A 24247-nucleotide genomic window follows, 5' to 3' on the forward strand; every position below is an offset into this window, starting at 1 on the left:
TTCTTCTTGAGTTGCGACAGGATCCTCAAGGAACCTCTTGTCTTGCCTCAGGGAATTCAATTATCCAATCAAGTTGCTCGGGTTGCTCGGGTTTGCTCTTGAGTCACTGCAGGGGAATCAGGCCTTATCTCGCACTGAGGCCAAAATCTCGTGGTGTTTCTTGAGTTGTGGTGGGCAGCTTGGCTTCCTCTCACATTTCCACGGGGACCTCAGGAAGTCTCTTATGTTGCCTTAGGGAAGTCAGCCTCCTTTCAAGTTGCGAGGGTGACCTTGGGATTCCTCTGGAGTCACTGCAGAGGAATATGACCTCATTTTGTGTCGAGGCTGGAATCTCAGGGTTCCTCTCCAGTTGCAACAGGGATCTCATGATTCCTATTGAATTTCAACAGGGGAGTCAGGCTGCAGCTCATGTTAAAGCATGGAATTCCACATTCAGCTCTAGTTGTAAAAGGGGTGTCAGGGCTCCCGTCGAGTTGAGGTGGGGAACTGAGGCTCCCTCTAGATGTGGAACAGGGGAGTCTGACCACCCATCATGTTGTGAGTGCTTACTTGGGTTTCCATTTGAGTCGGTGCAGGGGAATCAGTCCTTATCTTGAGTTGAGTGGAAACTTGGTGTCCTTTCAACTTACTGCATAAGCCTCATGGTTCCCCTGGAGTTTCAATGGTGAGGTACTCTCCTCTTGAGGTTTGAGGGAAAAGTCAAAGCAGGGGTTTCCGTCCTCATCTCAAGATGAGTTGGGGAACACGGGGCCCTTCTCGAGTTTTTGTCAGAAACATGGAGTTCCTCTCGAATTACGTTGCATATCTCTGGGAACCTCTTGAGTTGCAAAGACTCGTTTCTAGTTTTGAGAGGACACTCAGGGTTGCTCTCCAGGTGATGCAGGGGGAAATGGGCCTCATCTTGTGTTGAGAGGGGACTCTCGGGGTTTGTTCGAGTTGCAGCTGGAAGCTTGTGGCTACACTCAAGTTGCGATGGGGACTTCAGGGAACCTATCTTGTTGCTTCAGGGATTTTAAGGCTCCTTTTGAGTTGTGAGGGGCAGTGCTGGAATGCTCTTGAGCCACTGAGGGAGAATTAGGCCTCTTGCATTGAGGGATAATTTTGTAATGTTTCTCGAGTAGTGGCATGAAGCTTTGGGTTCCTTTCTAGTTGTAATGTGGACCTCAAGGATCCTCTCGTTTTGTCTCAGGGAAGTCAAGTCTCCTTTCGAGTTGCCAGGGGAAGTCTGGGATTGCTCTCCAGAAACTTCAGGAGAATCGGGCCTCATCTCTCATTGAGGGGGGAGTCTCGTGGTGTTTTTGGAGTTGCAGTGGTAAGTTTGGTTTCCTCTCACATTGCTTTGGGGACCTCAGGGAGACTTTCATGTTGCCTCTGGGAAATCAGGCCTCCTTTCAAGTTGCGAGTGGCACCTTGGAATTCTTCTAGATTCATTGCCAGGGAATGAGGTCTCACATCGAAATGAGCCGGGTAAGTCAGGGCTCCTCTCCAGTTGCAACAGGGATTTTGGGGTTCCTATTAAGTTTCAACAGGAGAGTCAGACCTCATCTCGTTTTCAGGCATGGAACTCAACTTTCCTCCCGATTTGTGTAAGGGGTGTCAGATCACCTGTCGAGTTGAGGCGGGGAACATGGGCTTTTTCTAGAGAAGCAACAGGGGAGTCAGACCTCCCTTCATGTTGTGAGGGGATACTTGGGGTTCCTTTTGAGTCACTGCAGGGGAATCAGGTCTTTTCTTGGGTTGAGGGTGAACTCGGTGTCCTTTCTTTTGTGGTAGGAACCACATGGTTCCTTAGGAGTTTCAATATATGCCTCCTTTTGAGGTATGAGGGGAAAGTCGGATTCCTCTCTAGTGGAAGCAGGGTAATCGACCCTCAACTCGAGATGAGTTGGGGAAAACAGGGCTATTCTAGAGTTGTGGCTGGAAATTCGAGGTTCCTCTCGAATTATGTTGTGGTTCTCTGGGAACTTCTTGAATTGCCCAAAGTGATTCAAAACTCCTTTTGAGTTTTGACAGGGCACTCGAGACTGCTCTTGAGATGCTGCAGGGGAAATGGGCCTCATCTCGCATTGAGGGGGAATCTCGTGGTTTTCTCGAGTTACAGCAATAAGCTTGGGGTCCCTCTCGAGTTGCAATGGGTACTTCAGGGAACCTCTCATGGTGTTTCAGGGAAGTTAAGGCTCCTTTGGAGGTGCGATGGCCAGTGCTGGAATGCTCTCTAGTCACTGCAGGAGAATCGGGCCTCATCACGCATTAAGCGGTAATTTTGTGGTGTTTCTTGAGTTGTGACATGAATTTTGGGTTCCTCTTGAGTTGCCACAGGGACATCAGGGAATCTCTCGTGTTGCCTCAGGGAAGTCAAGTCTTCTTTCGAGTTGCAAGAAGGAGGGCGGGATTGCTCTTGAGGCACTACAGGAGAATATGATCTCATCTCGCATTGAGGGAGGAATCTCAGGGTGTTTTTCGAGTTGCAGTGGGAAGTTTGGGTTCCTCTCTAGTTGCTTCGGGGACCTCAGGGAAGCTTTCATGTAACCTCTGGTAAATCAGGCCTCCTTTCAAGTTGCCAGGGACATCAGGATTACTCTTCAGTTGCTGCTGGGGAATAGGGCTTCATCTGCAATTGAGGCAGAACATTCAGTGGTCCTCTCTCTCTCTGATTTCATCGTGGACCTCAGGGAACCTCTCTTATTGCCTCAGGGAAATCACACCTGCTTTCAAGTTGTGAGGGGCACCATGGAATTCTTCTCGAGTCGCTACCAGGGAATGGGGTCTCATCTCGAAATGAGGTGGGTAACTCAGGGCTCCTCTCCAGTTGCAAATGGAATCTCAGAGTTGCTATCAAGTTTCAACAGGGGAGTCAGACCTCGTCTCGTTTTGAAGCATGGAACTCAACTTTTCTCTCGAGTTGTATAAGTGGTGTCAGACCTCCTGTCGAGTTGAGGTGTGGAACATAGGCTTTGCCTAGAGGTGAAACAGGGTACTCAGACCTCCCTTTGTGTTGTGAGGGGATACTCGGTGTTCCATTCGAGTTGGTACAGGGGAATCAGGCCTTTTCTCGAGTTGAGAGGGGACTCAGTGTCCTTCCAACTTACTGCAGGAACTCTTGAGGAACTTCCTCAGGAGTTTCAATAGGTGAGACAGGACTCCTCTTGAGGTGCTAGGGGAAAGTCAGATTCCTCAAGAGTCAAAGCAGGGGAGTCAGCCCTCAACTCGAATTTATTGGGGGAAAACAGGGCTCTTATTGAGTTGTTGCTGGAAACTCAGTGTTCCACTCGAGTTGTGATGGGCATCTCCAGGAAACTTTGAGTTGCATAAAGGGATTCCAGCCTCCTTTCTATTTTTGAGTGAGAACTCAGGATTGCTCTCCTTGTGCTGGAGGGGAAACAGCCTCATCTCGCATTGAGGGGAAATCTCGTGGTTTCTCTTGAGTTGTGGCAAGAAACTTTGGGTTCCTCTCCAGTTGCATTGAGGACCTCGAGGAACACCTCATTTTGCCTCAGAAAAGTCATGCCTCCTTTCAAGTTCCGAGAGGCACGCTGGGATTCCTCTTGAGTTGCTGCAGGGGAATAGGGCCTCATCTTGAGTGGAGGCGGGGAACTCAGTTTCCTCTCCAATTGAGGCAGAAACTTCAGGAAGCCTGTCGTGTTGCCTCAGGGAAGTAAAGTCTCCATTTGAGTTGCGAGGGGGAACGCGGGGTTGCTCTCGAGTTACTGCAGAAGAACGGGGCCTCATTTCGAATTGATGGGGGGAATTTCATGGTGTTTCTCTAGTTGCAGCAGGAAGGTTTGAGTTCTTATCGAGTTGCGACGGTGACTTCAGTGAACCTCTCGTGTTGCCTCAGGAAATTCAGGCCTCCTTTCATGTTGCTAGGGGAACCTCAGGATTCCTATCAAGTCACTGTAGAGGAATAGGACCTCATCTTGAATTGAGGCGGGAAACTCAGGGCTCCTCCCAAATTAGGACAGTGATGTCGGTTTTTCTATCGAGTTTCATCAGGGGAGTCAGACATCGACTCATGTTGAATCGTGGAAGTCCGCTTTCCTGTCGAGTTGTAAAAGGTGTGTCAGGCGGCCTGCTGAGTTGAGTTAGGGAACTTGGACTTTGTCTAGAGGTGCAACAGGGGAGTCAGACCTGATATGTTGTGAGGGGGTACTCGGGGTTCAATTCGAGGTGGTGCAGGGAAATAAAGTCTTATCTTGAGTTGAGAGGGAACTCAGTGTCCTTTCATCTTGTAGCAGGAACATAGGGGTTCTTCTCAAGTTTCAACAGATAGACAGTCCTCCACTTGAGGTGCAAAGGGAAAATTGGGGTCCCTCTCAAGTCGAAGCAGCGGAATCAGCCCTCATCTCAAGATCAGGTCAGGAACACAGATCTTTTCTCGACTTGTGGTGGGACATACAGGGATACCCCCGACTTGAGATGGGTATCTCAGGGTACTTCTTAATTGCATAAAGGGAGTGAAGCCTCCTCTCGTGTTTGAGAGGGAATTCAGAATTGCTCTCGAGTAGCTGCAGAGGAAATGGACCTCATGTCGCATTGAGGGGCGACTCTCCTGTATGTCCTCGAGTTGCTGCGGGAAGCTTCGGGTTCCTCCCAAGTTGACCCAGGGACCTTAAGGAACCTCTTGTGTTGCCCCAGGGAAGTCAAGTATCCTTTCGAATTGTGAGGGGGAGTGTGGTATTGTTCTCGAGGCACTGCAGGGGAATTGGGCCTCACCTCGCGTTGGAGGGGAGGATCTTGTGGTATTTTTTGAGTTGCAACGGGAAGTTTGGTTTCCTCTCTCATTGCTTCACGGACCTCAGGGAACCTTTCGTGTTGCCTCTGGGAAATCAGGCCCCCTTTCAAGTTGTCAGGGGCACATCAGGATTATTCTCCAGTTGCTGCTCTGGAATAAGGCCTCATCTCGATTTGAGATGGAACAATCAGTGGTCCTCTCCATTTGCGACAGGGATCTTGGGGTTTTCTGTCGAGTTTAAACAGAGAAGTCAGGCCTTGTCTCGTTTTGAGGTATGAAACTCTGCTTTCCTCTCGAGATGCAAAAGGGATGTCCGTTCTCCTGTCGAGTTCAGATGAGAACTTATGTTTTCTCTAGAATCAACAGGGAAGTCAAAACTCCCTTCATATTGTGAGGGGATACTCGGGATTCCATTCGAGGTGGTGCATACAAATAGGGTCTTATCTCAAGTTGAGGGGAAACTTGGTGTCATTTGTACTTGTGGCAAGAACCCCAGGATTCCTCTTGAGTTTCAATAGGTGAGACAGGCCTCCTCTTGAGGTGTGAGTGGAAAGTCGGGACTCCAACTGAATTGAAGCAGGGTAGTAAGCCCTTATCTTGAGAGGAAGTGGGGAACTTGGGGTTATTCTCGAGTTGTGGCAGGAAACTTGGGGTTCCTCTTGAGTTATGTAAGGGGTGTCAATCCTCTTTTCCAGTTTTGAGAGCGGTCTTGGGATCACTCTTGAAACGCTGAAGGGGAAAAGAGCCTCATCTCGTATTAAGGGGGAAATCTCGTGGTTTTTCAAAAGTTGTGTCTGGAAGCTTGGCATACCTCTCCAATTGTGGCAGGGACCTCAGGAAGACTGTCTTGTTGCCTCAGGGAAATGAAGTCTCCTTTCGAGTTGTGAGGGGGAACACAGGATTGCACTCAGGCCATTGCAGGGTATTGGGGCCTCATTTCACATTGATGGAGAAATTTCCTAGTGTTTGTCTAGTTGCAGCGGGAAGGTTTGAGTTCCTCTTGACTTGCGATGGTGACTACAGGGAACCTCTCATGTTGGATCCAGGAAGTCAGGCCTACTTTGAAGTTGCAAGGGTCACCTGGGGATTACAGTTGAGTTGCCACAGGGGACTAGGGCATCATTTTGAGGTGAGGCGGGAAACAGAGTTGCTATCCAGTTGCAACAGGGATGTTGGGTTTCCTATCGAGTTTCAACTGGGAAGTCAGGCCTCATCTTGTTTTGAGGCATGGAACTCTGCTTTCCTCTCAAGTTGCAAACTGGGTGTCAAGACTCCTGTCGAGTTCAGGCAGGAAATTGGGCTTTATGTAGAGGTGCAACAGGGAAACTAGACCTCCCTTTGTGTTGTGGTTCTACTCGAGTCGCTGCATGGGAATCAACCCTTATCTCGAGTTAAGTGTAAACTCGGTTTCCTTTCAACTTTTGGCAGGAACTGCGGGATTCCTCTCAAATTTCAATAGGTGACACAGGCCTCCTCTTGAGGTGTGAGTGGAAAGTCAGGATTCCTCTCCAGTCGAAGTAAGGGAATCGGCCTTCATCTCTAGATCATCTCTAGATCAGTTGGTGAATTCAGTGTTCATCTCAAGATGAGGTCAGGAACATGGGTCTCTTCTCAACTTGTGGCAGGACACTTTGGGTTACCCCCCGACTTGTGATGGGTATCTCGGGGAAAGTCTTGAATTGCACAAAGAGAATAAAGCCTCCTTTCGAGCCTGTGAGGGAACTCGGGATTGCTCTCCAGGCACTGCTGGGGAATCGGGCCTTATCTCGCATCGAGGGGGGAATCTCGTGTTGTTTTTCGAGTTGCAGCAGGAAGTTTGGGTTCCTCTCATGTTGCATCAGGGACCTCAGGGAACCTTTCATGTTGATTCTGGGAAATCAGGCTTCTTTTCATGTTGTGGGGGCACATAGACATTACTATCCAGTCATTGCTGGAAAATGGGGCCTCATCTTGAATTGACTCAAAAAGCTCAGTGGTCCTCTCCAGTTGCGACAGGGATCTCATGGTTCTTATTGAGTATAGTAAACAAGGGAATCAGGCCTTGTCTCGTTTTGAGGCATGGAACTCCACTTTCCTCTCGAGGTGCCAAAGGGATATCAGGCCTCTTGTCGAGTTCAGGCGGGGACTTGTGCTTTTTCTAGAGGTGCAACAAGGGAGTCAGACCTCCCTTCATGTTATGAGGAGATATTTGGGGTTCCATTCAATCAGTGCAGGGGAATCGGTTTTGATCGAGACTTGAGTGGGAACTCGGTGTCGTTTTGACTTGTGGCAGGAAACCTGGGGTTCCTCTCAAGTTTCAATACGTGTGACACACCTCCCATTGAGGTACGACAGGAAAGTCAGGATTTCTCTCAAGTTGAAACAGGGGAATTGGCCCCCATCTCGAGATAATGTGGCGACCACAAGGCACATCTCAGATTATGGCATGAACCTCGGGGTTCCTTTCCAGTTGTGACGGGTTTCTCGGAGAACCTCTTGAGATTCATAATAGGATTCAAGCCTCCTCTTGAGTTTCGAGAGGAAACTCTGGATTGCTCCCAAGGCACTGCAGGGAAAAGGGGCTCATCTTATAGTGAGACAGGAATCCCGTGATCTTTCTCGAGTTCTGGCAGAAAGCTTGGGGTTTCTCTCGAGTTGTGACGGGGGCATCAGGGAACCTCTCACATTGCCTCAGGGAAGTGAAATCTCCTTTCGAGTTGTGAGGGGAAGCACAGGATTGCTGTTGAGTCACTGTAGAGGTATCGGGCCTCATCTCACATTGAAGGAGAAATCTCACAGTTTTTATCGAGTTGCGGTGGGAAGCTTTGGGTTCCTGTTGATTTGAGATGTGGACATTAGGGAACTTCTCATGTTGCCTAAGGGATGTCTCCTGTCAAGTTGCAAGGGGCAACATAGGATTCCACTTGAGTTGTTGCAGGGAAACAGGGCCTCATCTCGAGTTGAGGGAGGAAACTCAGCCTTCTTCTCCGCTTGCAACAGGGATTTCTGGGTTCTATCAAGTTTCAACCTGTGAGCCTGGCCTCATCTCTTGTTGAGGCATGAAAATCAGCTTTCTTCTTGAGTTGTAAAGGGGATTCAGGCCTCTGTCGAGTTGAGGTGGGGTACTTGTGCTTTCTCTAGAGGTGCAACAGGCAAGTCAGACCTCCATTCATGTTGTGAGGGGCAACTCAGATTTCCATTCGAGTCGGTGCTGGGGAATCAGGCCTTAACTCGAGTTGAGGGGAAATTTGGTTTCCTTTTGGCTTGTGTCAGTAACTGAAGGTTTCCTCTTGAGTTTTGATAGGTTATACAGGCCTCCTCTTGTGATGCAAGGGTAAAGTCGGGATTCCTCTCAAATCGAAGCAGGGGAATTGATCCTCATCTCAAGATGAGTTGAGGAAGCAGGGCCCTTCTCGAGTTGTGGTCGTAAACACGGTTCCTGTCAAGTGCTGACATGTTTCTCGGGGAACATCTTGAGTTGCATAAAGGGAGCAAAGCCTCGTTTCTTTATTGATACAGAACTCGGGATTGTTCTTTAGCCATTGCAGAGGGGAAGGACCTCATGTTGCTTTGAGGGCAGTATCTCGTGTTTTTTCTCCAGTTGCTGCGGGAAGCTTGGGGTTCCTCTTGAGTTTTGGGGGTACTTCAGGTAGCCTCGTGTGTTGCTTCTGGGAATTCAGGCCTCCTTTCAAGGTTTGAGAGGCACCTCGGGATTCCTCAGGAGATGCTGCAGTGCAATAGGGCCTCATTTCGCATCGAGGGGGAATGTTGTGGTTTTTTTTTTTTTTTTTTTTCAAGTTACGGCGGGAAGCTTGGGGTTCCTCTCCAGTTGCAATGGGGATCTTAGGGAACCTCTTGTATTGCCTCAGGGAAGTCAAGTCTCCTTTCTTGTTGTGAAGGGGAGTTCAGTATTACTATCAAGTCACTGCAGGGGAATCAGGCCTCATCTCACTTCGAGGGGGGAAATCTCATGGTGTTTCTCGAGGTGCAACAGGAAGTTCTGTGTTTTCTCTACCGGCGACAGTGTCTCCAGAGGACTGCTCATGTTGCCTAAGGGAAGTCAGTCCTCTTTTCACGTTGCAATTGGCCCTTGGGATTGCTTTCAAGTCGCTGCAAGGAACTAGGGCCTCATCTTGTGTTAAGGTGGGAAACTCAGTTTTTCTCTTCAGTTGTGACAGAGATCTCGGGGTACCTAGCAAGTTTCAACACGGGAGTCAGGCCTCTTCTCGTGTTGAGGCATAGAACTCCACTTTCTTCTCGAGCTGTAAAGGGTTGTCAGGCCTCCTGTCGTGTTGAGGCGGGGAATTTGGGCTTTTTCTAGAGGTGCAACAGGGGAGTCAGACCTCCCTTTGTATTGTGAGGGGATATCATGGTTCCATTTGATCTGTGCAGGGGAATTGGTTTTGATTGTGAGCTGAGTGGAAACTCGGTGTCATTTCAACTTGTGGCAGGAAGTGCAGGGTTTCTCATGAGATTCAGTATGTGATACAGGCCTCCCCTTGAGGTGAGAGTGGAAAGTTGGGATTCCTGTTGAGTCAAAACAGGGGAATCGGCCCCCATCTCAAGATGACGTGGGTAACACAGGGCACATCTCGAGTTGAAGTGGGCACCTCTGGGTTACTTTCAATTTGCGGCCTGTATCTCAGGGAACATACTGAGTTGCATAAAGGAAGTCAAGCCTCCTTCTGAGTATCCAGACAGAACTTGGGATTTTTCTCAAGGTGTTGCATGGGAAAATGGCTTCACCTCACATTGAGAGAGGTATCTTGTGGTTTTTTTTCTCTAGTTGCAGTGGGAAGCTTGGGGCTCCTCTTGAGTTATTGCGGGTATCTCAGGGAGCCTCGTGTGTTACCTCTGGGAAGTCAGGCCTCCTTTCAAGTTTCGAGGGGCATCTCAGCATTCCTCAAGAGGCACTGTGGTGGAATAAGGCCTCATTCCTCATTGAGGGGGGAATGTCGTGGTTTTTCTCAAGTTACAGTGGTAAGCCTGGAGTTCCTCTCGAGTTGCATCAGGGATATTGGGGACCTTTTGTATTGCCTCAGGGAAGTCAAATCTCCTTTCAAGTTGTGAGGAGGCAGCACAGGATGGCTATCGAGTCACTGCAGGGGAATCAGGTCTCATCTTGCATTGAGGGGGGCGGAGTCTCGTGGTGTTTCTCGAGTTGCAGCAGGAAGTTTGTATTTTCTCTCGTTACGACAGTGTCTCCAGAGAAGCTCTCATGTTTCCTCAGGGGAGTCAGGCCTCCTTTCAAGTTGTGAGTGTCCCTCGGGTTTGCTTTTGTGTCACTGCAGGGTAATAGGGTCTCACTTCGTGTTAAGGCGGGAAACTCAGTCTTTCTCTCCAGTTGCAACAGGGATGTCTGGTTCCTACTGAGTTTCAACAGGAGAGTCAGGCCTCATCTTGTGTTGAGGCATGGAATTCCACTTTCTTCTCGAGTTGTAAAAGGGTTGTGAGGCCTCCTGTTGAGTTTAGGCTGGGGACTTGGGCTTTTTCAGGAGGTGCAACAGGGAGTCAGACCTCCTTTCGTGTTGAGAGGGGATACTTGTGGTTCCATTAGAGTTGGTGCAGAGGAATCAGGAATAATTTCAAGTTGAGGGGATACTCGGTGTCCTTTTGACTTGCAGCAGAAACACTGGGATTTCTCTCGAGTTTCAGTAGGTGAGACAAGCTATCCCTTGATGTACGAGTGTAAAGTTCGGATTTCTCTCGGGTTGAAGCAGGTGAATTGGCCCTCATCTCCAGATGAGGTGGGGAATACAGGGCTCTTCTCGAGCTGTGTCGGGAAACACCCGTTTCCTCTGGTGTTGTGAAGGGTATCTCCAGGGACCTCTTGTGCTGCGTCAAGGTAGTGAAGCCTCCTTTTGAGTCTTGAGAGTGAACTCGGTATTGCTCTTGGGGCACTGCAGGGGAAAATTGCCTCATCTCGTGTTGAGGGGGGAATCTCGTGTTTTTTCTCGAGTTGCGGCAAGAAGCTTGGGGTTCCACTCAAGTTGCAATGGGGACCTCAGGGGACCTCTTGTGTTCCCTCAGGAAAGTCAAGACTACTTTCGAGTTGTGAGGGGGAGTGCAGGATTGCTCTCGCATGACTCCAGGGGAATCGGACCTCATCTCATATTGAGGGGGGAATCTTGTGATGTTTCTCAAGTTTTGGTGGGAATCTTTATGTTCCTCTAGAGTTGAGACGGGGGCTTTAGGCAACCTCTCATGTTGCCTCAGGCAAGTCAGGCCTCTTTTCAGGTTGCAAGGGACACCTAGAGATTCCTCTCGAGTCATTGCAGTGGAATAGGGCTACACCTTATGTTGAGGCGGGAAACTCATGGTTCCTTTCCAGTTGCAACAGCTATCTTGGGCTTCTTTCCGAGTTTCAACGGGGTAGCCAGGCTTCTTCTCATGTTGAAGCATGGAATTTTGCTTTCCTCTCGAGTTGTAAGAGCGTGCCAGACCTCCTATCAAGTTTCAGGTGGGGATCTTGGGCTTTTTATAGAGGTGTAAAATCTCCCTTCCTGTTGTGGGGGGATATCAGGCTTCCATTAGAGGTGGTGCATGGGAATCAGGTCTGATCTTGTGTGGTGGGGTAACTCACTGTCCTTTTGACTTGCAGAAGGAACCGCGGGGTTCATCTCAAGTTTCAATAGGTGAGACAGGCCTCCTCTTGAGGTGCGAGGGGAAATTCGGGATTCCTCTTGAGAGTCATTTCCTAGGAAGTTTGATAAGAAGTCTAGGGGTCCCCAAGGAGAGAGTGTCTGGAATTCTCAAGGAGGAAGAAAGGACAAACTTTTTTGTCCCTCTATATTCCTTATGATTATATGACAATAATGTATCTGTCTTGAGGATAGTCCCTGGAAAAAAACCTTCCGGCTAACCTTATTATCTTAAAATGTAAATTATGGGAGTAGGTCTAGTGAGGTCTTTACAACCTCCAGACATTCTTTTGATTCTCTGTAATAACTAATTAGAGAGTATATAACTCCACGGCTAACACTAGCAACAGGGGTACTCTTTCTTCCCCCTTCTGATGCCTATGTCAGAATCTTTCTCTATCTCCTTTATACTTTAATAAAAACTTTATTACACAAAGCTCTGAGTGATAAGGCCTCATCTGGATTGAATTATTCTCCCCACAGAGGCCAAGAATCACAGTGTCTTTTCATGTGTCAGCAACAACCTTTCATCTTGGGGGCTCACCCAGGATTATTCCGGACAAGGTAAGGATGCTTGGAGCTCTAGTTCTTTCTTCTCCTAGTGAACATGTTTTCTGCTATACTTCACTAACTCTACGATGTGCTTGTGTGAATGAATCACACACCTGAGCAAAACAAGTGAGGAGCCCTGCTCTGCAGTTCCGTGGTGACCTCATATGCTACTGACCTCAGACTTATGGCAGAAACCTGTCAGGGGTTTATACAGACCTGCAATTGCCAAGAGGCACCCAGTGTCTCCTTTGGGGGGCCGACCAGAAATGGCAAAGCATGTGAACCGAAAACTTTCTCAGTCACACTTTTCGGTCTCTTTGACCATTTCATAACTCCTTGGAAATTAGAAGTGCTAACCTAATTTGTTGGATCATAGACTTTCAAGGGACTTGTGATCTGTGCTGTTACTGTGTACTGTTACTTAGATCCCAAACTTTGATTGGTAGTCAGTAAGTGCCTAGCCTCGTTAGGCATGAAACGTCTGGAAGCAGATGGAGCTCTAGCTCCAAGAGCATCTCTGAGGTTAAATGTTACTCCGATTGGAACTACAATGGTTTTCTTTTTTTTTCCCCCTTTGGTAACGCTGGCTCATAGTGGACTAGAGGAGACTTATACTGGTGTGGTGACACTTGGAAGGAATGTCTCAGTTTTATGTTTGTATTGGTTTTATCGTGGTCAGGAATATACTCAGGGTCGTGCACAGGCACTCAGGTGACAAATGTTTTCCCCCAGGGGTCTTAGCCTGGGAGGCATTCCAGAAGGTTACTCTGATCACACCCCGGGTGGCATCAGAGGCAAGCAAGGTTTAAATGGTGAGGAGCTGGACATCAGTCAGGGATGCCATCAGGTCTACCCCGGTGCATCCTCTTGCCATCTCGGTGGTAGAACCGGGAGAGATGAGTGTGACACCTGCATCAGTAAGGAACAGACTAATCTGACCATGAAGTAAAGCTTTGGTGTAAAGTCTGTCTACACCCCCATCTAGAGCACGGGGGGAGGGGGCATCTCAGGTAGAAAGAGGTCACTGGTCACTTTTCTCTTCTCTCTCTCTTACACATGGGAGCTAACAATTCCAGCCATACTCCTTTGAACTGTATCCTGAAAAACTGGGATACAATTAGACTGGTTCTGTAGAAAACAAGGCAAATGGGTAGAAATAGCATATGTGTTGCCCTTTTTCTCTCTGTGAAATATGCCAGATTTATGTCCTAGGGTATAGATTTGGGTGTCAGGTTTCTCCAATCTATCCCTGGGATCATGTGTGCAAAACATCCAGAGAGACTGAGGAACAGCCACACAAGCTGATGCCTCTTCATGAAGCACCCACCAGGAGAAATAATCAGTCTATGAGAGTTAATAAGCCTTTTTCTTATCAAGAAATATAAAGAATCAAGGAGTATCTGGGAGAATATTTAGAGGAATCAAAAAATATTAGAGCTGTAAAAGTTGTTACTCTGCTTTATGAGCTTACTTGGAAGGATGTGATGTATATCTTGGGACAAACACTGACTCCAGACACAAAAAGTCAAGGTTTGGGAAAAGCGGTTTCTTATGGAGATGAATGGTTTGGTAATGAATCAGTAGGGAAGAGGGAGGACGAGATAACCGTCCTTCCCACTGGGAATCAGGTGGTTCCAATTACAGAACCAGACTGGGAGGACAACACAGCTAAAGAAAGATGGGATCAAAGTCATTTTGTCAGATGTATTCTTGAAGGACTCAGTGCTAAGCCTATGGCAAATTGGCAAACATAGAACAGGAGGAAAAGGAAGCTCCTGGTAAATTCCTAGGTAGACTGAGAGAATCCCTTCACAGATTCATTGAGATTGATCCCAAGAGTGAATAGGGAAAAATGATTCAAAGGATACATTTCTCACTCAGTTGGCCCATATATCTGCTGTAAGCGATTAAAATGGGCATAAGGACAAAATCAGTCTTTAGATACTCTGTTACAACTGTCTCAGACAGTCGATTATGGTAGGGAATATGAACAAAAGAAAGAAAAGCAGAAAAAGACAAAGGAAGTCTTCCCAATGTCTATGAAAACCGTTCTTAAACAGCCTGAGAAAAATGCCCAGAGGGACCCAGGTGAAAAGGGATGGGCTTGCTATTACTGTGGAAAGGAGGGGCACCTCAAGCGGGATTGCCCTCAGGCATCTAAGCCACCCCCGGCTTCATGTCTGGTCTGCATAAGACCCCATTGGAAGAGAGACTGTCCCCAGAGGCATAGGTCTCAGTGGTCGGACTCCCAAGACAAACAGGACTGAAGGTGCCAGGGGGTCCCCACACAAGCTCCTGTCTTAATTACACCTGAGGAAACCCAGGTATTAATAACTGTGGGAGGCCAATCTGTTGATTTCCTTTTAGATACAGGGGCAACTTACTCTGTGCTTACTGAAGCCCCTGGCCCACTTTCTTCCCAATCCACTTCTGTGATGGGACTGTCTAAATAAGCCAAAAGCTCTTACTTCAGCTGTTCTTTAAGTTATAACTGAGACTCTGTGCTATTTTCACACGAGTTTCTGATCTTACCAGAGTCTCCCTCACCCCTTTTGGGGAGGGATATACTGAGCAAGATCTATGCCTCTGTTTTTATGAATATGGAGCCTCCCTTTCTCTTCCTTTAATTAAGCAAAATGTAAATCCTAGAGTATGGGCTGACGGAAAATCTGTGGGTCGAGCACAAAATGCTATTCTTGTAGTTCTTAAGCTCAAAGATCCACACTTATTTCCACATAAGAAGCAGTATCCACTGAAACCTGAGGTTAAGGAGGGTTAAAACCCATCCTCAAAAATTTAAAGGAGCGGGTACTATTAATTCCCTGTAACAATCCATGCAACTCTCCTATTTTGGGTATAAAGAAATCAAATTATAAATGGAGACTAATTCAAGATTTATGATTAATAAAAGAAGCTGTAGTTCCTTTACACCTCGTGGTGCCTAATCCTTATACTATATTGTCTGAAATTCCTGAACAAGCCAAATATTTCTCAGTAAATGATTTAAAAGATGCCTTCTATTCAGTGCCTTTGATGGAGGAAAGTCAATTTTTATTTGCCTTAGAAAACCCTATGCAGCCAGTTTCTCAGTTAACCTGGACAGTTTTGCCCCAGGGATTTCGAGACAGTCCTCACTTATTTGGACAAAGTTTGTTATGGGTTCTACAAAACTTTAATAGCTCCTAAGCAGTGGTGTTACAATATGTAGATGATATTTTGCTCTGTGCTGAGACAGAGGAAGCTTGTCCATGAGCCTCAGAAGACTTCTTAAACTTTCTGGCAGGCTTCGGTTACAAGGCATCAAGAGAAAAGGCTCAGATTTGTCAACAATCTGGTATATATCTGGGCCTTATCATATCAGAAGGGACTAGGGTCACAAGCCCTAAGAGAATTAAGCCTATACTAAATTATCCCCTACCTATGACTTTAAAGACAATTGAGAGGATTTTGGGGAATCACAGGCTACTGTCACATTTGGATTCCGGGTTATGGGGAACTTGGATGGCTTTTATATAAACTTATAGCTGAAACTCAGTGGGCCCACACTGACAAACTGGTTTTGTGTCCAAATACTCAAAAGACTTTTAAGGTTCTTCAGACTGCTCTCTTGCAAGCTCCTGCTCTGAACTTGCCCACAGGGTCAGAATTTATTTTGTTTGTCACTGAAAGAAAAGGTGTGGCCTTGGGAGCTTTGACACAACCCTGAGGTCATCACCAACAAACTATTACTTATCTAAGCAGAGAATTAGATGTAATTTCACATGGGTGGTCCCACTGCCTAAGAGTAATTGGAGTAGAGGCTTTATTAGCACCTGAAGTTTTAAAAATAATTAATGGATGAAACCTTACTGTACTGACTTCTCATGATGTGAGTGGAATCTTAAATTCTAAGGTTAATATTTGGATGACACACAGTAGGCTTCTTAAATATCAGTCATTGTTGTTAGAAGGACAAGTAACTAAGCTTAAAATTTGTGGAAATTTAAATCCTGCCACTTTCCTTCCTGAGAAGGAAAATGAAACACCTGATCACGATTGTTCCCAATTCCTAACTTTAAACTATGCAGCTCGGGAATATCTAATGGATACCCCATTAGAAAACCCCGACATGGAAATATTTACAGATGGCAGCCCTTTTGTTCGGGATGGAAAGTGTAAAGCAGGTTATGCTGTGGTGACTGCTGAACAAGTTTTAGAAGAAAAATATCTCCCCCAGGGAACCAGTGCTCAGTTAGCAGAGCTTATGGCTCTGACCCGAGCTCTAGAGTTAAGCAAAGGGCAGTGGGTAAATATCTACACTGATTCTAAGTAAGCTTATTTGACTTTACATGCTCATGCTGTAATATGTAAAGACAGACATTTTAAAACAGCAACAGGAAAACCTATTAAACATTTCAGAAAGATTAAGAGACTTTAACTGCTATATATTGTCCTAAAGAAGTAGCTGTTGTGCATTGCAAAGGGCACAACAGGGATGAAGTAAAGTAGCTGAAGGTAATCAGCTGGCTGACTGTCAAGTCAGAAAAGCGACACTTTAGGAAACTCCTTCACGACAGACACATTTGATCTGGACAGGTCCTGTGGAATAGGAAAAACCACAATATACTGAGGAAGAATTAGAAAGATATGAGAAAAGAGTAGCAAAGATTACTGATAGAGGATGGTTACAGTCTGAGGATGGGTGACTAATAATTCCTGAAAGTGCTCAATGGAAAATTCTTAAGGGTTTCTTATACTCTGTTTACACCAGAGTTTTCATTTGGGTGCAGAGAGTACTTACCAGATGGCTTCTCATTTGTTTGAAGGTAAACATGCAATGAAAACTTTAAAGAATATTATTAAATGGTGTGAGGTTTCTCAGAAAAATAACCCAAAGACTGAAAAACTAGCAAAACCTGGATTACAACGAAGTGGAAAGTGTCATGAAGAGGACTGGGGAATTGATTTTGCTCATATGCCTAAAGCTAATGGGTAATCTTGCTTACAAGTTTGGGAGGATACTTTCACTGGATGGATTGAGGCTTCTCCCTGTTGTAGTGAACAGGCTAAGGAGGTAATAAAGATTCTAATCCATGAAATTATCCCCAGGTTTGGGCTGCCAGGGAGACTTCAGAGTGACAATGGCCCAGCCTTTAAAGCTGCTGTAACTCAGGGAGTGTCTAAAGCTCTAGGAATAGAATATCATTTACACTGTTCCTGGAGACCCCAATTCTCAGGAAAGGTTGAAAAAGATAATGACATTATCAAAAGACATCTGTGCAAATTAACTCAAGAAATACAGGACAATTGGATTCAAGCCCTACCCATAGCTTTAATGAGGGCTTGAACTGCCCCTAGAAAGGAGGGACTGTCCCCCTTTGAATGCATTTATGGAAGGCCTTTCTTATGCACAGACATTGTTGTAGACCCTGAAGCCTTGAATTAACTAATTACGTAACTCAGCTCTCAGCTTTTCAATAGGCATTAATAGAACTCTTGGAGAAGACTCCTGACCCAGCCTCTGAGTCAAGCAAGTGTCTATTTGAGCCAGGAACCAAGATCCTCATAATAACAATGGGGTCTGGGGACCCATCCCTCGAGGCCCTCTGGGAAGGCTCTTACAAGGTTATTCTTTCTTCTCCCACAGTTGTGTCAGGAATTGATTTGTGGGTTCATCACACTCTATTTGAAAGGTGACACCCTGACCAGAGCTAAGTGACTTTATTTTATGTCTTTACTTTCTATGCTCTGACTTTATACTTTTCAGATGGGCCTGATAATCTATGTGAGCCTACTTCTGGTGACTCCAAAAATCCTGAGTCTGCTGTTTGATCCTCAAGACAATGCCTTCCTGTCCTGGTCTCATTCCTATGCTGAATTCTACAGTCATTCTAACTGCTGGGTTTGTGGAGCACTCCACTCTTCATCATTGGAAGTTTTCTCACGGTGGATATCTCCAATTCAAAGAAAAGATTTTCTCCAACTCTGCAAATACCTTCAACAACAATTGCATGTGATGCCTCCTCTTAAACTGATGACATCTAACAACCTTAAGATGGACTGATGTAACTATGGAAATAATGTGAGTTTTCATTTTTATTTTAACTTGGTTTAATGACTATTTTGCCTTAAGTCTGTAATTGCATATCAGGTTTTTCTAACCGTCTAAAATCTTTTAATTTACAAATGTTTGTAAGTTGTAATGTTTGTAAATGTAATTTAATTTACAAATGTTTGTAAATTAAATTATCAGAGACCCTCAATATGAAGGTTAGGAGAATATGTTGCCTTAATAATTTAGGGATCATGCCCCTAAACAGCAAGAAGTAGTTATGGGATGAAAAGGATGCCCCTTTCCCTTGACAACATAATTCTCCTAAAAGAAAAGGGGGGGAGGTTAAAAGAGTCAAATCCTGGGCAGATTGATAAGAAGTCCAGGGGTCCCCAAGGAAAGAGAGCTCTGGAATTCTCAAGGAGGAAGAAAGGACAAACCTTTTTTGACTCTCTACATTCTTTAGAGTTAAATAGCAATAATGTATCCTGCTTGAGGACAGTCTCTGGGGGTGGGGGTGGTGGTAGTTTGGCTAATCCTATTATCTTAAAATGTAAATTATGGGAGTAGGTCTAGTGAGGTCTTAAAAACCTCCAGACATTCTTTTGATTCACTTATCTAACTAATGAAACTAAGCCATGCTGTGTGGGGCCACCCAAGGTGTTCGGGGCATGGTGGAGAGGTCTGACAGAATGAGGTCCATTGGAGAAGGGAATGGCAAACCACGTCAGTATTCTTGCCTTGAGAACCCCATAAACAGTATGAGAAAGCAAAATGATAGGACAATGAAAGAGGAACTCCCCAGGTCGGTACGTGCCCAATATGCTGCTGGAGATCAGTGGAGAAATAACTCCAGAAAGAAGGAAGGGATGGAGCCAAAGCAAAAACAATACCCAGTTGTGGATGTGACTGGTGATAGAAGCCAGGTCCGATGCTGTAAAAAGCAATATTGCACAGGAACCTGGAATGTTAGGTCCATGAATCAAGGCAAATTGGAAGTGGTCAAACAGGAGATTGCAAGAGTGAATGTCGACATTCTAGGAATCAGCAAACTAAAATGGATGGGAATGGGTGAATTTAACTCAGATGACCATTATTATTTATTACTGTGCGTAGGAATCCCTTAGAAGAAATGGAGTTTCCATCATGGCCAACAAAATAGTCTGAAATGCAATACTTAGATGCAATCTCAAAAATGACAGGATGATCTCTATTTGTTTCCAAGGTAAATCATCCAATGTCATGGTAATCCAAGCCTATGCCCCAACCAGTAATGCTGAAGAAGCTGAAGTTGAACAGTTCTATGCAGACCTACAAGACCTTTTAGAACTAACACCCAAAAAAGATGTTCTTTTCATTATAGGGGACTAGAAAGCAAAAGTAGGAAGTCAAGGAACACCTGGAGTAACAGGCATATTTGACCTTGGAGTACGGAATGAAGCAGGGCAAAGGCTAATAGAGTTTTGCCAAGAGAACGCACTGGTCATAGCAAACCTGCTCTTCCAACAACACAAGAGAAGACTTTACACATGGACATCACCAGATGGTCAACACCCAAATCAGATTGATTATACCCTTTGCAGCCAAAGATGGAGAAGCTCTATACAGTCAGCAAAAACAAGACCGGGAGCTGACTGTGGCTCAGATCATAAACTCCTTATTGCCAAATTCAGACTTAAATTGAAGAAAGCAGGGAAAACCACTAGACCATTTAGGTGTGACCTAAATCAAATCCCTTATGACTATACAGTGGAAGGGAGAAATAGATTTAAGGGACTAGATCTGATAGACAAAGTGCCTGATGAACTATGGATGGAGGTCTGTGACATTGTACAGGAGACAGGGATCAAGACCATCCTCATAGAAAAGAAATGGAAAAAAAAATGGCTGTCTGAGGAGGCCTTACAAATAGCTGTGAAAATAAGAGAAGTAAAAAGCAAAGGAGAAAGGGAAAGATATTCCCATTTGAATGAAGAGTTCCAAAGAATAGCAAGGAGGGATAAGAAAGCCTTCCTCAGCGATCAATGCAAAGAAATTGAAGAAAATAACAGAATGGGAAAGACTAGAGATCTCTTTGAGAAAATTAGAGATACCAGGGAACATTCCATGCAAAGATGGGTTCAATAACGGACAGAAATGGTGTGGACCTAACAGAAGCAGAAGATATTAAGAAGAGGTGGCAGGAATACACAGAACGGTAAGAAAAGATCTTCACGACACAGATAATCACAATGGTGTGATCACTCACCTAGAGCCAGACATCCTGGAATGTGAAATCAAGTGGGCTTTAGAAAGAATCACTATGAACAAAACTAGTGGAGGTGATGGAATTCCAGTTAAGCTGTTTCAAATCCTGAAAGATGATGCTGTGAAAGTGCTGCATGCAATATGCCAGCAAATTTGGAAAACTCAGCAGTGGCCACAGGACTGGAAAAGGTCAGTTTTCATTCCAATCCCAAAGAAAGGCAATCCCCAAAAATGCTCAACTACTGCACAATTGCACTCATCTCACACGCTAGTAAAGTAATGCTCAAAATTCTCCAAGCCAGGTTTCAGCAATATATGAACTATGAACTTCCAGATGTTCAAGCTGGTTTTAGAAAAGGCAGAGGAACCAGAGATCAAATTGCCAAAATACACTGGATCATCAAAAAAGCAAGAGAGATCCAGGAAAACATCTATTTCTGCTTCATTGACTACACCAAAGCCTTTGACTGTGTAGATCACAATAAACTGTGGAAAATTCTGAAAGAGATGGGAATACCAGACCACCTGACCTGCGTCTTGAGAAACCTGTATGCAGGTCAGGAAGCAACAGTTAGACCTGGACATGGACCAACAGACTGGTTCCAAATAGGAAAAGGAGTACTTCAAGGCTGTATATTGTCACCCTGCTTATTTAACTTACATGCAGAGTACATCACGAGAAATGCTGGGCTGGAAGAAGCACAAGCTGGAATCAAGATTGCTGGGAGAAATATCAATAACCTCAGATATGCAGATGACACCACCATTATGACAGAAATTGAAGAACTAAAGAGCCTCTTGATGAAAGTGAAAGAGGAGAGTGAAAAAACTGGCTTAAAGCTCAACATTCAGAAAACTAAGCTCATGGCCTCTGGTTCCATCACTTCATGGAAAATACATGGGCAAACAGTGAAAACGGTGTCAAACTTTATTTTTTGGGGGGCTCCAAAATTACTGCAGATGGTGATTGCAGACATGATGTTAAAATACACTTAATCCTTGGAAGGAAAGTGATGACCAAACTAGGTAGCATATTAAAAAGCAGAGACATTACTTTGCCAACAAACGTCCGTCTGGTCAAGGCTCTGGTTTTACCAGTGGTCATGTATGGATGTGAGAGTTGGAGTGCAAAGAAAGCTGAGTGCTGAAAAATTGATGCTTTTGAATTATGGTGTTGGAGAAGACTCTTGAGAGTCCTTTGGAGTCTCCAGTCCACCCTAAAGGAGATCAATCCTGGGTGCTCATTGGAAGGACCGATGCTGAAGCTGAAACTCCAGTACTTTTTCCACTTCATGCAAAGAGGTGACTCATTGGAAGAGACCCTGATGCTGGGAGGAATTGGTGGCAGGAGGAGAAGGGGATGACAGAGGATGAGATGGCTGGATGGCATCGCCGACTTGATGGACATGAGTTTGAATCATCTCTGGGAACTGGTGCTGGAAAGGGAGTCCTGGAGTGCTGCGATTCATGGGGTTGCAAATAGTCGGATACGACTGAGCAACTGAACTGAACTGAACTGAAGTGAGAGTCTGAAACTATTCACACCATGAACATGTAAAATAAATTTGGGATAAATTGGTGGTAGGCTGCATAAAAGTGAAAATTTTTCTCCTATTGCGATTAGCCTTGGGTTCAGTTTTTAAATTTTGATGTATGTTTAATATATTCATCAGATACATCTCAGGTTGTTTAAGAAATCAGTAACACATTAATTTTGCACATAAAAATATTTGACATCAGAATATGTATTGTAACTATTATACAGATGTGTCCTTTAACCAGGAATCAAGGAACATATCATACAGTGGCTCTGCATAATGCATTCATAATAGTTAATGTAAGAATTGGATGTGTGTCTATTTGATCAACCCAAATAATACTGTGTGAGTGTGCGTGCTCAGTCGCGTCTGACTGTGTCGCCCACCCGGCTCCTCTGTCCATGGGATTCCCCCAGCAAGGATTCTGGAGCGGGTTGCTATTTCCTACTCCATGTGGATTTCCTGACCCAGGGATCAAACCTGTATCTCTTACATCTCCTGCACTGGCCTCTTGCATCTCTTGCATTGTCAGGCCAATTCTTTACCAACTGTACCACCTGGGGAGCCCATAAAAAATGTTACTTAGTACCCTGTTCACATCTAAGAAATAAAATGCATTGTATCCTCTTCCCTGGAGAGGCTGAAGAAAAAAACATTCTAAGTAGAGTGAAAGCTATTCAGGAAAAGTTTAAAAATTAAAACAAATCAGAAAATTTAGAAAGCAATTATTTTAATTGGAAATGTAAATGTGTCAGGTGGCAGAGATCCTTGGGTAGAGATAACTACTTTTATTTAAGAGCACTTTATATTTTAGAAAGAATAGAATATTTAAAGGCCAGTTGAATTACTTTGATGAAACAGGTAATTTCACTTACAGTAGGTATTCAAACCCTCTCTAGTGAGAAAAATCAGCAATATTTCAAGTAAAAATGTAAATATGAAAATGATAGTAAGGCTTAATTCTTATTTTAAATTTAAAATCAATCATGCACACAGGTTTTTATTGTGCAAATTATCAATTTTACACATGGTAGCAAATATTTTTGTTCTTTAAAGCAACTTCTATGTATTTCTTATTATATTAAATAAAATTAATCAAATAATTATAATAAATAATGGTATTAAGTCACTTTGAAATGCCAAAAAATGTAATAGCTAACGTCTAGGTATAGATAATATTAAAGAAAACTTCATTTGAGCCCACATATTGTAACAAAAAAAGTTACATATGTCTATTCAGTTTGATATTATAATAAGATATTTAAAATGAAGTAATACATAAAATTAAGTTTTAATCATTGGAGAATTCAAAGAACAGTTGTTTTGAAAAAAATTATAGAATTCAGGATTTATGAAATAATAAAGATAGCTCTAGTTTCAGCAATGTTTTTAAATTATTTTCAAGGATTGAATTAGCAATTTTTATCAAATATACAAATATACTTGAAGTATAACTTGTTTTACTCTTGAGAAATTCAAGCTCAAATCTTACCTATTTCATGTTATATAAGATTTCATCACCAAAACGTCATATATGTACAAGTAGAAATTATATTTTATATAGCACTGGAAATAATTTTATTCAGGTAATGAATGAAATACTTAATGCTTTTAGTCATAAAAATGATAAAGATTGCAATTCTACTCTTTTGTATATTAATCTTGACTAACATTTGTTAGCTGTAGCAACCTGCAACTCTTGCATCTCCTGCACTGGCAGGTGATTGTTTACCACTAGTGCCATTTGGGAAAACCCTCTGTATTGCAGGACACTGTAATTTCAATTAAAATGTTCTGGAAAGTAAACATAAAATCATTTAACACAAATAGAAACTGTTAATCAAAGTCTGAAATAAATAGTGGACTTAGAATGAAATTTGTAGTCATCAACTGGTTTGCACACTTTTTCTTTGTAACTCCATTTTCAGTGTTTTAGGTTATTAAAACAGAAATAGTATGAGTCCAACACAATGTGTAATCGGTATATACATCTTTCACTGTCATAGATGAATACATAATACTTTTCAGTATTATAATAAAGCCATGCATGAATGGTATCCCTGACACCACCTGAAAACATTAAAAATTCATGGAGAAAATCCCCAGTATTTTTATGTGAAAGAAAGATTTTATGCTACTATAAAATTTAAGGAGGGAATTAGATATTGGATAGAAATTGCTTAATGTCATCTCTACATTTCAAAAGGTTTTATCATGCAATATCTATTTAATATTCACAAAACGTGTGGAAATTTAAAAAATTATTTATCATTGAATCTTATTAAGAACTTGTCTCAAATCTTAGTCAAGCAAATTAGTACTCAGTTGTAGATTGCTAATTTCCGACTTGCCTTTTGATTATTTCTACTTTTCTCTAATTTGTTTTTCCCAAAATACTTAAGAAAAATATAGAAGAAGGATATTGTTATAATATTGGAGAAGACTTAAGACAAGACTTCAATGTGCAGAGAGAGAGAGATGAACACAAAACACAATAATGAGAATAGTGCATCCCATACCAATCATT

The 24247-nt window shown here is 44.0% G+C and overlaps 1 protein-coding gene across 1 annotated transcript in view; it reads left to right on the forward strand.

Annotated features, from left to right (window-relative positions):
- LOC136150207 (uncharacterized) overlaps positions 1–24247 on the forward strand; it is a 155676-nt gene that overhangs the window by 106146 nt on the left and 25283 nt on the right. The window contains exon 5 of the mRNA XM_065910943.1: positions 17651–17965. Coding sequence (XP_065767015.1) covers positions 17651–17947 — 297 coding nt within the window. The 3' untranslated portion in view covers positions 17948–17965. The remainder of the gene's footprint in view (positions 1–17650; positions 17966–24247) is intronic.

This window comes from Muntiacus reevesi, chromosome 18 (genome assembly GCF_963930625.1).
Source record: "Muntiacus reevesi chromosome 18, mMunRee1.1, whole genome shotgun sequence".
NCBI lineage: Eukaryota > Metazoa > Chordata > Mammalia > Artiodactyla > Cervidae > Muntiacus > Muntiacus reevesi.